Raw genomic sequence first — 14,211 nt, forward strand, 5'->3', positions numbered from 1 at the left:
GTTACACCACATGTGTGTAGTGGCCTTGGAGGTCAGAAGAGGGCATCAGAGAACTGGGACTAGAGTTTCAGGTGTTGTCAGCTGTCCATCAGTTATGGGATCCGAACCCAGTCCTTGACAAGGCATTACATGATCCTGACTGCTGTGCCATCTCTGCAGCCCCAACAGCTTTTTTACGAGACAGGGTTTCTCTGTAATTTGGAGGCTGTTGGTCCAGCCCGGCCTCGAACTTACAGAGATCCGCCTGCCTCTGCCTCCTGAGTGCTTGGATTAAAGGCGTGCGCCACCACCGCCCGGCAGCTTTTGTGTTTTAAATGTCCAAAATGTAGCTCTAAAAAAATATGTCCAATTCTCATATTTGGGACTTGGATGGTCTGTCACTCTGTGAAGCCAGATTTAAGGATAAACTTATGTTTCAATTTAATTTTATTTTACATTCCTAGAAATAAAATTAGAAAGACTTTGGCTGAGTCCCCAAGGATTATGTCTGGCCTGTTACCTCCCTAGATTTGATTCTATACAACTAAACAAATCAAACCCCCCCCCAAAAAAAAATCAGTTAGATGTGAGGGACCTGTGATTTCAGTAGTCAGTAGACTGTGGCATGAGGATCTGGCAGGATTTATTCCAACAGGCAGGAACTTACATAGGACAGATGTAGGGATGGGAATCTTAGGTAGGGTAAGGTGACGTGAGGAGTTAAGGGCCAATAGTATTCCACCAAGCAGGCAGGTAGCTAGGCAGGGGGCAATCTTGCATCAGATCTGGCTGAGTCACCCCCATGTGGAGGTTACAGGTTAGAGACAGGTTGCCAAACTCTAGCCAGGCTCAGGAGGTTACACTGGGCCTCACATCCGAGACTTTACCTCAAGTCAGGCTCAGGAGCTTACACTGGGCCTCTCATCCTAGCCTTTCTTAGGCCCAACATAGCCTTAGCTGGCATTGAAGGCACAGTGTCGCGTCTGCTGCGCGGCCTGTGTCCGAGACGTGTGGAGGGTGTCGGGGATTGACAACACAGAGACTCGTTCAACGATGTAAAGAAAACTTTAAGCAGGCCCCAAAAAGGTTCAAGAAAACTTCCTAAGAAAGGCTCCCACCAGAGAAGCTTCTGCTCTCTCCTCTCCCCTGGCTGGTTCTGCTCTGACCCCAGAAACTGATCTGGGCGTGGCAGAAGAGGTGGTTAGTCTTTGGACAAGGTGGAGGTCAGGGTGGTTTCTGTGGGCAGGCCTTTTCCAGGAACTTAATGCCCCCAGGCATTGTATTGTTTTTAGTAAACATGTTTTTAGTAAACATTGTCTTACAGCTGCCTACTCCCAGGCAGAAGGGGAAGTGGGTCTCTGCTCAAGGTCTGGTGTTCCCACATCCCTGCTCATTTAAAAAAAACTTTAATTCTATATATGTGTGTTTTGTTTGCAAGTATGTTTACCAGTTATATGCAGTGCTGGGTAGAGGCCAAAATCAGGTGTCAAATTCCCTGGAATGGGATTATAGAAGGCTGTTAGTCCCCTTGTCACTTTAGGACTTTAACCTTGATTCTCAGAAAGGACAATCAGTGCTCTTAATCCTTGAGCCATCTCTCCAGCCCCTGCTACTTTTCCTATTTCTGTCATCCTGCTTTTTGTCTTACAGATTTCTGGTCAGCCCAGCACTGGAACCATTGTACCCAGTAAGCTAATATGTATCTTGAACATTTGATTTGCTTAAAGTTTGTGGGTAAGTGTATGAATTTATATGTTGGTGTATGTTTGAAATATACACCTGAAATTCACAGATCCCTGGCTTCTCTTTGAAAAATCCTTTGAACATGTTCAACCAAAGTGACATGGTTATAGTGAGAAAAAAGAATTCAAACTTGTTGGGCTCTACAGCCTGGCTGCTTAGTAAGTACTCTTAAGAATACACAGTATGTTAATTTTGTTGGAAAACCAAGGGTAGATCCTAACCATATATTTTTTTAATCAAGTCATGAAGAGACGTAGCAGCAAGGACTTCATTAACGTTTGAATTCTTCAAATATGGAATGACAGGAAGATGGACATTATCTGAAATTTTGTAGTCACATACCTTTAACAAGTATATTTCAGGAAGAAATTCAAAGCTGAATGTACATCTCATTGTGAAATCTAGGAGGTTGTTTGTTTATTTCCTTCTTCAGTCTTGTGTGGTGGGATTGCAGCCTAAGCTATTATTATTTGTTTTTAGATTTATTTTTAGTTTTTAAAGTGTGTGTGTGTATGTGTGTGTCATGCATGGTGCCTGTAAAGTCCAGTAACTGGAGTTACTGGTAGTTGTGAACTGGCTGATGTGGATGCTAGGATTCAAACTGATCATCTGCAAGAACAGTATGTACTCTTAACCACTGAACCATCTTTTCTGCCATCTGAAACCATCTTAAAGGATCCTAAAATTGATACTTTAAGCAATTGGTGTCACTGAGTTTTTAAGAATCTCTATATATGCAAACACTCCATGTTTCATTGATTAAAGACTGAAGAAATATGTGTGTAAGATCCCAGTTATTGATGAATAGAACAAAAGCCACAGAACCATTTATTTTTGAGAAGTTTGGCAAAGATCAAGAAACAGGGAGATAAGAAAGTTAGGGTCAATTAATTTGGAGTCTGGGAAGAATGAACAGCGAAGTTATTTATGATTAGATAATTTGCTAAAGTATATACCCGGGAATTACACTAGATTTATAAAATTCTTAGAGAGGCAGACACTGAGACTTGTCTTTCAGGGAGCATTTTACTGTGACTGCACACAGACTCAGTGGCTTTGAAAGGTTAAGTCCATGTACAGTAATACTAAAAATGGAAGGAATGTGTAGGATGGGAGAGGGGGCTACCTGGAAGATTGTGAAGTTGTGGGTACACGTGTGGACACTGACCAGATTATGATGTTTCGACTTTGTCCACGCTATTACAATTACATGGGGATTCAGACATTTTATGTTACTATTTTTTTCCCTAGTAAAGATGTACAGTTAGGACAAAATAATTCAAAACAGTGATATATGGAAGGCTCTGTTCTACAGTATGGAAATGTTAAGGCCACAATGGGATTGTAGAGAAATACATTGTTTTATTTTTGTCTTTTCTATTGATGCAATCTTACTTTTTAACTATAGCATTTTTATTGTGTAGCAGTGCAAGTTATTTGTGACTAGTGGCACAGACAGCACTACAAAGATCAGAGCTGGCAAGTTGGTTTATCAGGTGGGAGCACTTGGTGTCCAAACCCAAGGATTTTAGTTTAAATCCATGGAAGCTACATGGTGGAAGAAAGAGACTAGACTTGTGGAGATTGTCTTCTGATTATCACATCATGGTCAGCATTTGTGGGTGGGTATAACATTAAATACGTAAACAAAAATGTAACAAAAACTAAGAACTTCAAAGCTTATTGGCTTATGGACAGTAATTTTGTTCATTCCAGGGTAGCAACATTTTATCCTTGTTTAAAAATTTCTATACAACATTCAGTTTCTGAAATGGTTTAAGGCCTTCATAGCTTTTACTCCTTTCATTGGTGTAATCTATGTAGAAGAAACTCAAAGTGATGGAAATGATGCTTAGAGGATTTATTAATAGGAGAGAGACATGAAGTCACAAAAAATAGAATTTAACTGAGGGAGCACTGCCTTCAGAATACTGCAGATAAGTAATATGCTAACCAGGTCTATTAGAGATAAGCAAGGTAGGATACTACGATGCTAATATTTGTTCACCAAGATTTACTCCCAATTAATTTCCATTCCCATAAGGGAAACATTTACAACCCACTATTATGCTCATCCTGCAGCTCCAGGGGGCAGTGTAGAATCACAATAACCATTATGTCCTGGTCTGCCTCTTAGCTCTTATCAGGAAAAGCATAATTCTGCCAGGTGGGCAAAAAGAAGCTGGATAATAACAATTCAAAAAGAACAACACCTGTGTACTTCAGAAATAATTCAGTGGCTTGCAGTCTCCTGTTTGTCTGTTTAAATTGTTCAATGTGCAATCTGAGGCTGGGTCCTAAAAGAAATCTAGGGATGAAAATATGTGGAACGCATAATTTTAAACTGTACATGTTAGGAAAATCTACTTATGGCCATCATCATTAGCCAGAGGTGGACATGTGCCATATGTATTAAGGAGATTTTCCCCCTTTAATAATCTCTTAAGTGTGAGGTATGATTTGTCAATGGAAAAGATTATTAATATTAGAATTAATTTGAGAACAAATTAAATAAATATACCCCTTGATTTCTACTTTAAAGATAATTATCAGATTACCTGTGAATTTACTGTACAGGCCTAGAAATGATGAAGAAATGTATGACTAAGGTAAAAACAGGAATAAAAGTCAGAAAGTAGTGCTTCGGTGGTGGCACACACCTTTAATCCCAGCACTTGGGAGACAGAGGCAGGCGGATCTCTGAGTCTGAGGATAGTCTGGTCTGTAAAACGAATTTAAAACAAACAAACAAACAAAAAAAGTAAAAACCAAAATCAAAAACAAAAAAAACTATAAAGTAATTTTATACAATGGCTATGGGTGAAGTTAAGACATATTTTCATTCTGAGAATGATTCACAAGTCATCTTAATACTGTTCTGATATTTTCTGTGTAGTTTGACAGTTTTTAGTCAACTATGTGGACAGACTGCATTCAACAAGAGATGAATGTGAGGATCAGATAGGTAAGGGCGAAGTTCCTATCTTATTCTATCTCAGTTTTACCCATTTAAAATAATGAGTGAAAGAAATATGCTACGGACTTGATTGAAGGCAAAGAGAGGGCTATAAAACCTCTGGTCTTTTCATGTTGCTTAGTTCTGGAAATTGAACACCAGTTTGCTCCCCCAATGTTACACCATCATTGTTTGCATGAGGGAAGGTGGAAAATGCAGACAGGAAAGCTGATTCTTCATCTGATGTGGACTTTTTGAGGACATCAAAAAAGGAACTCTGGCTACCATGGAGCAACCATAAGTACTGTTGAGAAACATTTGGATCTTCCTGGTGGTGGTGGTGGTGTATACCTTTAATCCCAGCACTCGAGAGGCAGAGGCAGGTGGATCTCTGTGAGTTTGAGGCTAGCCTGGTTTACAGAGCGAGTTTCCAAAACAGCCTCCAAAATAATACAGAGAAACCCTGTCTCAAAAAACTAAAAAAAAAAAAAAATGATTACAGACTGTGTTTCCATTCATTGTCACATGAAAGCTTAGTCTAAAAGGTTTGTTAATGATTTTCCAGAATTTTCTAGGGCCTCATGGTTTTATTTATTTTTTAAGACTCCCACATCTATGCATTTAGACTTTTGCTTGAAAGATCCTGACAATGGGGATGGATTTTTTTACATTAAAAAGCACAAATATGTTTGTCTCATAGGAAAAAATAAGTCAAAGATTTCAGTATAGCTAGGGCACAAGACAGGAATAATTTTGATAAATATTTCTCTGACCGTATTTCTATATATTCCTATATTCCCCTGCCAATCACACATATATTGTGATAATCTATATTCTTTTGAGCTATGTAGAGCTTTCTAGTGATTTTCCCAGGAATTACATACTTCGAACTTATGGTTTTATATACTTTGAACTGGTTTGTTTGGATTTCACACCTGGATAATTGTCATAAAGCAAAGACACAGGTTTGTTTGTTTTGTTTTCTTTGACAAAAAGTGTACCTTTACTGTGCAGTGACTGTGGTCGATCTGTCTGCTAGATTGTAATTCTATTATAAAATGATTTCCTTTGCTTTTCCTAGGCTGTGCAAGTGATTACAATTGTAAAGGCTTCAAGGTTTAAGAGCCATGAATCCTGCCATTGCTCACTTCTCCCTTTTCTAATCCACACATAGACACCATTCCAGTCACAGCTCTGGTCTTGTCAATACCTTTAACCCTCAATGGGGCATGGTGACTCATGCCTGTAGTTCGAGAACAAAGTAGGGTGAACTAGGATTGCTGTGAATTTGAAGCTCATCAGGCTACAAGGTAAGTTCCAGGGCATCCAGGGTTGTAGTGATACTGTCAATGACTCACTGGATGGATGAATACATAAATAAAATTGGTTTGTACATTGGGGTTGTCTGTACAACCAGTTGAGAGCACTTGCTGCTCCTCCAGAGGACCTGAAATGGAAAGGGTACCCAAGTATACCTGATAGTGCACAGGAGCATGCAATCCTGATACCAAGGCATCTGAGGCCTTCTGCCAGCCTGTGAGTGCACCAAATAAATGTGGTACACACATTTCCACATAAATAAAAAAAAGATGAATCAAACAATGATTAAAGAAAAAGCAGCAGCTGGGTCCTACTTTACAATCAGAACAGTCTCAGTGTTTGATAGAACTATTCAAGACTGAATAATTAAGGAGTTCATTTTAGTTTTAATTACTATTGGTTTTTCTGAGCACTAAAAAACCTCCCGAACTCCTTATCGGCTGCACTTGTAGTGGTCGATGCCTTTCATGGCAGAAATAGGGAGGTAGAAGAGGTTGGAACTTTGTGTGGAAATTAACATGATCTACTCGGCCAGTTCCATGACAGCTAGAGCAACATAGGTTAATGCCGTCTTGAAAACAAAAAATTCCAACAAGCAAAAGCCCAATAGACTTTTGGGCAAGGCTTTCTTCCTTATCCTTTTATCATTTATACCTTATTTTAATGACCCTATTCTGTCGGACCAAGAGCACACCCACATCCCCAAATCCTATCTTGCTGAATTATTACTATCTCTGTGTATTTAGCTAGATAATTCTCAATACCCTGGGCATCACATCACCGCAGTCATTTCAGCACTCTTATAGAAACAAGTGGGTGGCTCTGAAAAGAGCCTTTGTGTATTTTATAGTGAAGACCAGTGTGAAAAGCAGTGGTCTTATTTTCCCTTGGCTTTGTGGTGGCTCTCGGTCTTCTTGGGCAGCAGCACGGCCTGGATGTTGGGCAGGACGCCACCCTGAGCGATCGTCACGCGGCCCAGCAGCTTGTTGAGCTCCTCGTCGTTGCGGATGGCCAGCTGCAGGTGGCGCGGGATGATGCGCGTCTTCTTGTTGTCGCGGGCCGCGTTGCCAGCCAGCTCCAGGATCTCGGCCGTCAGGTACTCCAGCACGGCAGCCAGGTACACCGGAGCGCCGGCGCCCACCCGCTCCGAGTAGTTGCCCTTGCGGAGAAGGCGGTGCACGCGGCCCACGGGGAACTGCAGGCCGGCCCGGGAAGAGCGGGTCTTGGCCTTGGCACGAGCCTTGCCGCCTTGCTTGCCACGTCCAGACATTATGGAAATAGAAACAAGAGTTGAAAGCTTGCTACAATCGTGTTCTGAGAAGGAATGAGAAGGTACTTATACTGGTTGATGGAAGTGGGAAGGGTGAAGTGTGATTGGTTAAAATAGCTGTCTCGCTGCAGCCAATAGCAGAGGACACATAATGCAACTCAATTTGCATAATGGTGTCACTAACTGGCTTTCAAATCATAGCTGAGGATCCCTGAATCACTTATTTGCATAGAAGGACTATAAAAGCCCAGGCACCACACCTCTGCTATACTGTAGTGTGTTTGTGTCTTTTGGTTTTCAACATCTCTCACTATGCCTGATCCCGCGAAGTCCGCTCCCGCCCCGAAGAAGGGCTCTAAGAAGGCCGTGACCAAGGCGCAAAAGAAGGACGGCAAGAAGCGCAAGCGCAGCCGCAAGGAGAGCTACTCCGTGTACGTGTACAAGGTGCTGAAGCAGGTACACCCCGACACCGGCATCTCCTCCAAGGCCATGGGCATCATGAACTCGTTCGTCAACGACATCTTCGAGCGCATCGCGGGCGAGGCCTCTCGCCTGGCGCATTACAACAAGCGCTCGACCATCACGTCCCGGGAGATCCAGACGGCCGTGCGCCTGCTGCTTCCCGGGGAGCTGGCCAAGCACGCCGTGTCCGAGGGCACCAAGGCCGTCACCAAGTACACCAGCTCCAAGTGAGCGTGAGATCTCAACTCTTTACCCAAAGGCTCTTTTCAGAGCCACCCAAAGGTTCACATATAAGAGCTGTACACTTCTAGTCGAGACAAGTGTTTACTTCATTTTATGTTTCTAAGGTTGTTCATTAGTGTTAATGTAGGCACTCGTGTTTCTCTGAAACTGCCAAATAGTTTGGCCTCTGAATTCGAAATTGGAATAATGCGCTGGGGAAGATTAGTTTTAGCTATCATGCTAAGCGAATGTTAACCCTGGTGTCAGATGGGGGTGAATCGGGAAGGTATCTCGGAGCGATCGTCCGTATTTCAGGGTTTTTGTTTTAAGCATTCCTGGGAAATTATCACAGGAGGAGTGAAAGCTTGGGTTTGCTACCACCTGGTTTACGCCTACATAAATCTATCTTTCTAGATTTCGTTCAAAACGCAAGCTTGTTCGGTGTGTGTTAACCGGCTCTTTGTGACTTTCAGGTCGCCATTTTATGAGGCGCCGTCTTGTATAGAGACGCTCAGCTCAGCTCGCTGAAAGCGAAAGTATGCCTGAAGCGCCTGCTCTGGCTTCTATCTTTAAGGATTCCTTCGAGTTTAAAGACCTGTCCTGGAGCTTTTGAATTTTAAGAGTTTTACATATAAATTGAGTTGGAGAAAGCAGCAAGATTTTCATTTAAAGAAATGAATTAATTAACGGGAAATGGTGAAAAGGGTTTGTAAAACTAAAAAAAAGTAGGCAGGCCTTTTCAGTCATTTAATTTACTTCTTCCTCTTCTTAAGCTGCTGGGATTTTTTTTTTTAATATACCGAGAAAATTCCCCAAACTCCTCTCCTGACTTATTTCGTAAATGGGACCTGAAAAAAAGCTACTAGCTTTCAGCCACATCACTTTACTTACAGTTAAAGCTTCGGAATGTCAGGTGTGGCTCTGTTTCTAGCCTCTGGAGAGTCTATCGTTTCAAAATTCAGCAGTTTGGGAGCTATGTGTTCCAACAGGGAGGGACTCTGATCCAATGTTAGAAGAAAATATAAATAGGTTATCAGGGGTGCTAGGGATGGAACCAAAATCCCTGTTCCAGGCTCTTCAGGGTCTCCTTCCTGAGGCTGGGTTAATACCTTTAGCCCACTTCCCTAGGCCTCTGTTTAAAAGTTATGGAAACACAAAGGTAGAAAATATCCACTTTAAAGTCATAAAATTGCAACTGCAATCCAGTAGACTTATCAGCGGGTAAAGCTTTTTTCACCAAGCCTGAAAGTCCTGAGTTGTGTCCACTATACCCACATGACATTCCCCCAAAACACCTAACCTACACAGATATCCCATGCATGTAGAGCACATACAGATAAATGTTTTTTCTCACTTTTTAAAAATTGCAAGCTTACTCATTGTGACTTTAGAAGTAATCCTGGAACTTCCTGGTGAATTATTTACATGTCAGAGTTCAAAGGTTCGAGTTAATATCTTGTTTGGTTAGCTTTCTTCTCCTTGTGACAAGGTCCCAGTGTTGTAGCACTGGCTACCCTGGAAATCAGCTGTGAAGCCCAAACTAATCTCAAACTCTCAGCAATCCCCTTGCTTCACCCTTGTAAATGTGGAATCATAGGTGGAGGCCACCGCACCCTTTGGTGTTCTTTCCTGTTTGCTTTTTTGAAACAAGAGCCTGGAACTCAGAAGACCATGGTGACCTCAGACTTCTGCCTGCCTCTGCTTGCTGAAACTGGGATTAAAGGTGTGCACCTGCATACATCCTGCTGTAGCCTTCATTTTTAAAGCATTCCTGATTGAATCTGCCCAGAGCCTTTCAGCAGTGCACCACTTAACTTCAAACCAGAAGTGCAGTGAACTGGTGCCTACAAATTAGGCCTTATCTAGCCCTCCATGAAATACAACCTCAGAAGATTCTTTTCAAGTTGCTTTCCTTTTGTTTTGTTGTTTATTAATCTTTTCTCAGTTTGAAATCCCCATGGCTACCTTTAGTATCGGTTCTTTGCAAATTTTTCTCTAGGCCTGGCTGGGTTACATAGCAAGATTCTACCATAAAACAACAACAACAACAACAACAACAAAACAAAAAAAACAACCAAACAAAAACACACCTTGACTCCACAGCAGTGAGCACCACCTCCTGGGCTCATTGAAGGACATACTGATGACTCCAAGACCCAAGCTTCTGATGTCTGCAGGGTCTGGCCCCTTTTAAAAATAGTTGGCAGGACAGTTAAATCTAGTGACTTTCGAGCCTGATTATGTGAGCTTCATCCCTGGAACTTCTGTAAAGGCTATAAATAGACACACACACACACACACACACACACACACACACACACACACAAAGTTTTTTAAGTTCTTGGGGGACACGGATGTTCCTTCTCTGGTGATATTCTGGAAACATCTGATATGCAGGTCAAAGTTAATAAAGCCTGGTTCTTGTGGGATTTTCTTTGAGGAGAAGATGTGAGATTTATATGTCTAACTATGGTGTTTATTTTACAGACTAAGAAGTTATAGAAAACTCCTGAGCAGGGAACGGACAAGTTTGAGTTCTTCAGGTTTCCAAGAGTGGACTGATTAGAGGGTTTGGTTGGTTTTGAGACAGAATAGCGTCTATACCTCATGGGCCTTGAACAGATGATGGCCTTGAACTTCTGTTCCTATTTTCTACCTTCTGAGTATTGACATTAGAGAATAAGCCCTGACCATGCCTGCTTTTATGCAATACGGAAAATGGAATCCTGGGCCTGGCTAAGCAAACACTTCCTTGAGCATAGCACATTCCTAGTATCCTCCCCCCCATGCTTTGAAGCCCTCCCAGAAACCACTATTGATAAAATAAAACACTCATACACATAAATCATTTGTATATACACACATGCATTATGTATGTATATATTTTAAATACAATAAAGGTTCATTGTGGGGGGTGGAAACTCTGGGACCACATTAGGTAGTTTCACCATAAGCCATGCTATAGATACATGGATGTTTTTTCCTTTAGTGAGATGCTGTACTTTTCATTCACGAACTTTACTCCCTAACAGCTCCTTCAAACTGAGCAGTCATGAAACTTCACTGGATCTGCCCACTTCCTGAAACTACAAGTTTTCCTTTTTCTGTCTCTTCCAAGTACTGGCCAGTACCTAAATAGGCTTTTTCTGTTACTTTGGACCTGTAAGTTCATCACATGCAAGCCCGATGCCTGCTCTCAGGCACCAGGAACTGGAGTAACACAATTAAAAGCCACCATGTGGGTGCTGGGAACCAAACCCCAGCCCTGCCCTTTCTAACAAAATTGTTAAAAACAAAAATCCTAGCACAGAAAAATAATCTGCGCTAAAGAAACGGGATATTCAGGTACGATACCTCAAACCAGTAATTCCAGAACTTTAGAACCTGGGGGAAATGGCCCAATTAGGAGCTACATAGTCCAGGATAGGCTAAGCTATACAAATTTTCAGTCTCAGAAACACTAAAAATGTATAGATAATACAATAAAAAGCCCATTGTTCTGTGTTAAGGCTTAAATTAAGCATGACTCGAAAACAGCTGGGAGAGGTAGTCATAGAATCGGTAGATGAGGCACAGTCATGATTTACAAACCAGCATGCTACACAAAGCAATAGATAAAAAATTCATAGCCTTAAACTTAAAACAATCCCCCTTATCTAAACTCAAATCGTGGAAAAGACTTTTTTCCTCGGGGAATTACCATAGCTGTTTGTCAAAGCAACATTCTATAAACTAGGAAATGAGCATGTTAAGGAGCACAGCTCACTTTAAGGCAGACTTACAACTAATGCACAGGAGAATGCAACCCTTTTAAGTGATAAGATGGGTGGCCCTGAAAAGGGCCTTTTGGGTGAAGATGCGTGTGAAACTCAGCCGCCGAAGCCGTACAAGGTGCGGCCCTGGCGCTTGAGCGCGTAAACCACGTCCATGGCGGTGACGGTCTTGCGCTTGGCGTGCTCCGTGTAGGTGACCGCGTCGCGGATCACGTTCTCCAGGAACACCTTCAGCACCCCGCGGGTCTCCTCGTAGATAAGGCCGGAGATGCGCTTGACTCCGCCACGGCGGGCCAGGCGGCGGATGGCAGGCTTGGTGATGCCCTGGATGTTGTCGCGGAGGACTTTGCGGTGCCGCTTGGCGCCTCCTTTACCAAGGCCCTTTCCTCCCTTACCACGGCCAGACATCCTGCACACTTCAAGCTTAAAGCCCAGTACACAGTGACTCCTACAGGCGTGCTTTCTTTCTTTTATAATACCATGGCGGACCTGTTTGAAAACCTGAAGGCAAGGGGCGGAACCCACAGTCAATGCCCGCCCTTCTGTGCGTTTGTTCTATTAAGGCTGGAGGAGACAAGGCGGGGACTGAGACAATAGCAAAGCCAGAAGTTAAAATGTAACTTACTGTATTACATACATGCGTACAATTCTTTCAGCGTTCAATAAGGACAATATATGTATTATCAACATATTAGTTCGTCGTTTATTGTTCACTTCACTAAACAGAAAATACTTCATTTAATATTCCAAGTCTCCGCGGTTCTCAACCTGTGGGTCGCGACCTCCGGGTTAACAAGTCAAATTTTTAAATTAGGATTCATAATAGTGGCAAAATACAGCTACGAAGGAACAACAGAAATAATTTTATGTTTGGGAGGGTCACCATAATATGGGGAACTGTATTAAAGGGTCTCAGCATTAGAGAGGTTAAGAACCACTTTGTCTAAATAGGTTTTCAGCACACAGGTTTTTTTTGTTTTTTGTTTTGTTTTTTTTTTTTTTTACGAGACAGGGTTTCTCTGTATTGTTTTGGAGGCTCTCGGTCCAGCCCGGCCTCGAACTCACAGAGATCCGCCTGCCTCCCGAGTGCTGGGATTAAAGGCGTCCACCACCACCGCCCGGCCAAAGCACACAGTTTTAAGATTCGAAGACTGTTTCTACTGATTTAGGTTTGCCTAGGAATCTCAGCAGTGTTCTTTAGCATGTAGATTGACCAGGGAAAGTGACAGCTAGGGTTTTAAATGATTAAAAGATGTTCTGGATATTCATCCCACAGGTGTGAATCTTCAGCTTGATTTACACATAGAAATCAGTGGATTTATAAATGAAGATAGTGGGGGTTCTATTTTTACTTTGCCTTAGCTGAATCTCGGTATTTCCTGCGTGTATGTTTTAGTCAAGAAACGTTACATGCTTATTGGAATGAAAAAGGTATTCCTAATAATGATTTATTGGAAATTTGTAAGACTCTGTAAACGAATGGTATTATTTTTGTACTTCAATCATTCTTACAGGATTTTTAAAAGAGAAATAGTAAAACTACGTTTCAATCTTCCCAGGAATAGACATGAAGCCTTATGTAGATTAAATCAATCTGTATTTTTAATAATACAGAGATGTCTCTAAGGACAATGGGCAAATAACAGATATTCTTTTTGAATCAGCTTTAAAATTTCTCATTATAGTCAGGGAGTTCCAGAGATCCAGCCCTTATTGCTCCAGGAGACTGAGTTTATTCTTCCAGTATCCTTTGTGAGGCAAGTAAGATTGTTATCCTGATTTTATAGTCCCTGTTACGTGTCTTTTGAGTATATGGATGTTTTCATTTCTGTTCCATGATAAGCAACTCTCTTTCTTCTATATTGGTACAGAAGTATCAATTTGGTGCCAAAATTGTTTAAATCTACCAAATGTAAGATAGACTATAGGAAATGTCATATTCCTTCATTTTCTCATGAGCAGAATTATACATGAACAATGAATTATCTACAAATACAAGGATATTTCCCAAAGAATTCCACATTTTTGTGACAAGGAACAAAGCGCTGAGCAGATATATATATATATATATATATATATATATATATATATAGTAGTGACAAAAGCAGTGATAATTTACTAAGAGGGAACATACATACAAGGAAGGAAGCAGACTAGAGCAAAAAGAAGTACAACCTCTCAAAAGGCTTACTATACAAAGAGGAGGGGGTGGGGAGTAATTTCATAAATAGCTCTAGGGCCATCTGCATAGCCTGGGTTTAGTCACTGTGCTGTACATACAGTTTTACAGCTTCCTACATTGCAGGTCTCATTAGTATCCCAAATCTCCACCAAGTGATGTGTTTTTTTAGGTCACCTTAAGACTTTATAAAGTGCCTTTTCTCCTTCAAGAGTGACAGAGTAGTGAAGGACTGAAAAACATTTCCCAGGCTGGAGAGATATCTCAAAGGTTAAGAGCACTGATTTCTCCAGAGATTCTGTCTTTA

The 14,211-nt window shown here is 41.6% G+C and overlaps 3 protein-coding genes across 3 annotated transcripts; 1 reads left to right on the forward strand and 2 right to left on the reverse strand.

Moving 5' to 3' along the window:
• Nucleotides 1-6,731: 6,731 nt before the first annotated feature.
• On the reverse strand, nt 6,732-7,313 carry LOC121143555 (histone H2A type 1-B). Its single transcript, XM_040755682.1, has one exon. It carries the CDS (start codon nt 7,266-7,268, stop codon nt 6,876-6,878), a length of 393 nt encoding a protein of 130 aa, XP_040611616.1. The 5' UTR covers nt 7,269-7,313; the 3' UTR covers nt 6,732-6,875.
• Nucleotides 7,314-7,533: 220 nt separating this feature from the next.
• Nucleotides 7,534-8,045, forward strand: LOC121143560 (histone H2B type 1-H). Its single transcript, XM_040755688.1, has one exon. The coding sequence runs from the start codon at nt 7,581-7,583 to the stop codon at nt 7,959-7,961; it is 381 nt and encodes a 126-aa protein (XP_040611622.1). The 5' UTR covers nt 7,534-7,580; the 3' UTR covers nt 7,962-8,045.
• A 3,730-nt stretch (nt 8,046-11,775) lies between these two features.
• On the reverse strand, nt 11,776-12,177 carry LOC110340250 (histone H4). The gene has a single exon (XM_040755698.1). It carries the CDS (start codon nt 12,131-12,133, stop codon nt 11,822-11,824), a length of 312 nt encoding a protein of 103 aa, XP_040611632.1. The 5' UTR covers nt 12,134-12,177; the 3' UTR covers nt 11,776-11,821.
• Nucleotides 12,178-14,211: the final 2,034 nt, after the last annotated feature.

Source organism: Mesocricetus auratus, unplaced genomic scaffold, assembly GCF_017639785.1.
Source record: "Mesocricetus auratus isolate SY011 unplaced genomic scaffold, BCM_Maur_2.0 Super-Scaffold_100013, whole genome shotgun sequence".
NCBI lineage: Eukaryota > Metazoa > Chordata > Mammalia > Rodentia > Cricetidae > Mesocricetus > Mesocricetus auratus.

Bases quoted from the DNA above. Each gene is read 5' to 3' on its own strand.
- LOC121143555 (XM_040755682.1), bottom strand. From the start codon at position 7,268: ATGTCTGGACGTGGCAAGCAAGGCGGCAAGGCTCGTGCCAAGGCCAAG.
- LOC121143560 (XM_040755688.1), top strand. From the start codon at position 7,581: ATGCCTGATCCCGCGAAGTCCGCTCCCGCCCCGAAGAAGGGCTCTAAG.
- LOC110340250 (XM_040755698.1), bottom strand. From the start codon at position 12,133: ATGTCTGGCCGTGGTAAGGGAGGAAAGGGCCTTGGTAAAGGAGGCGCC.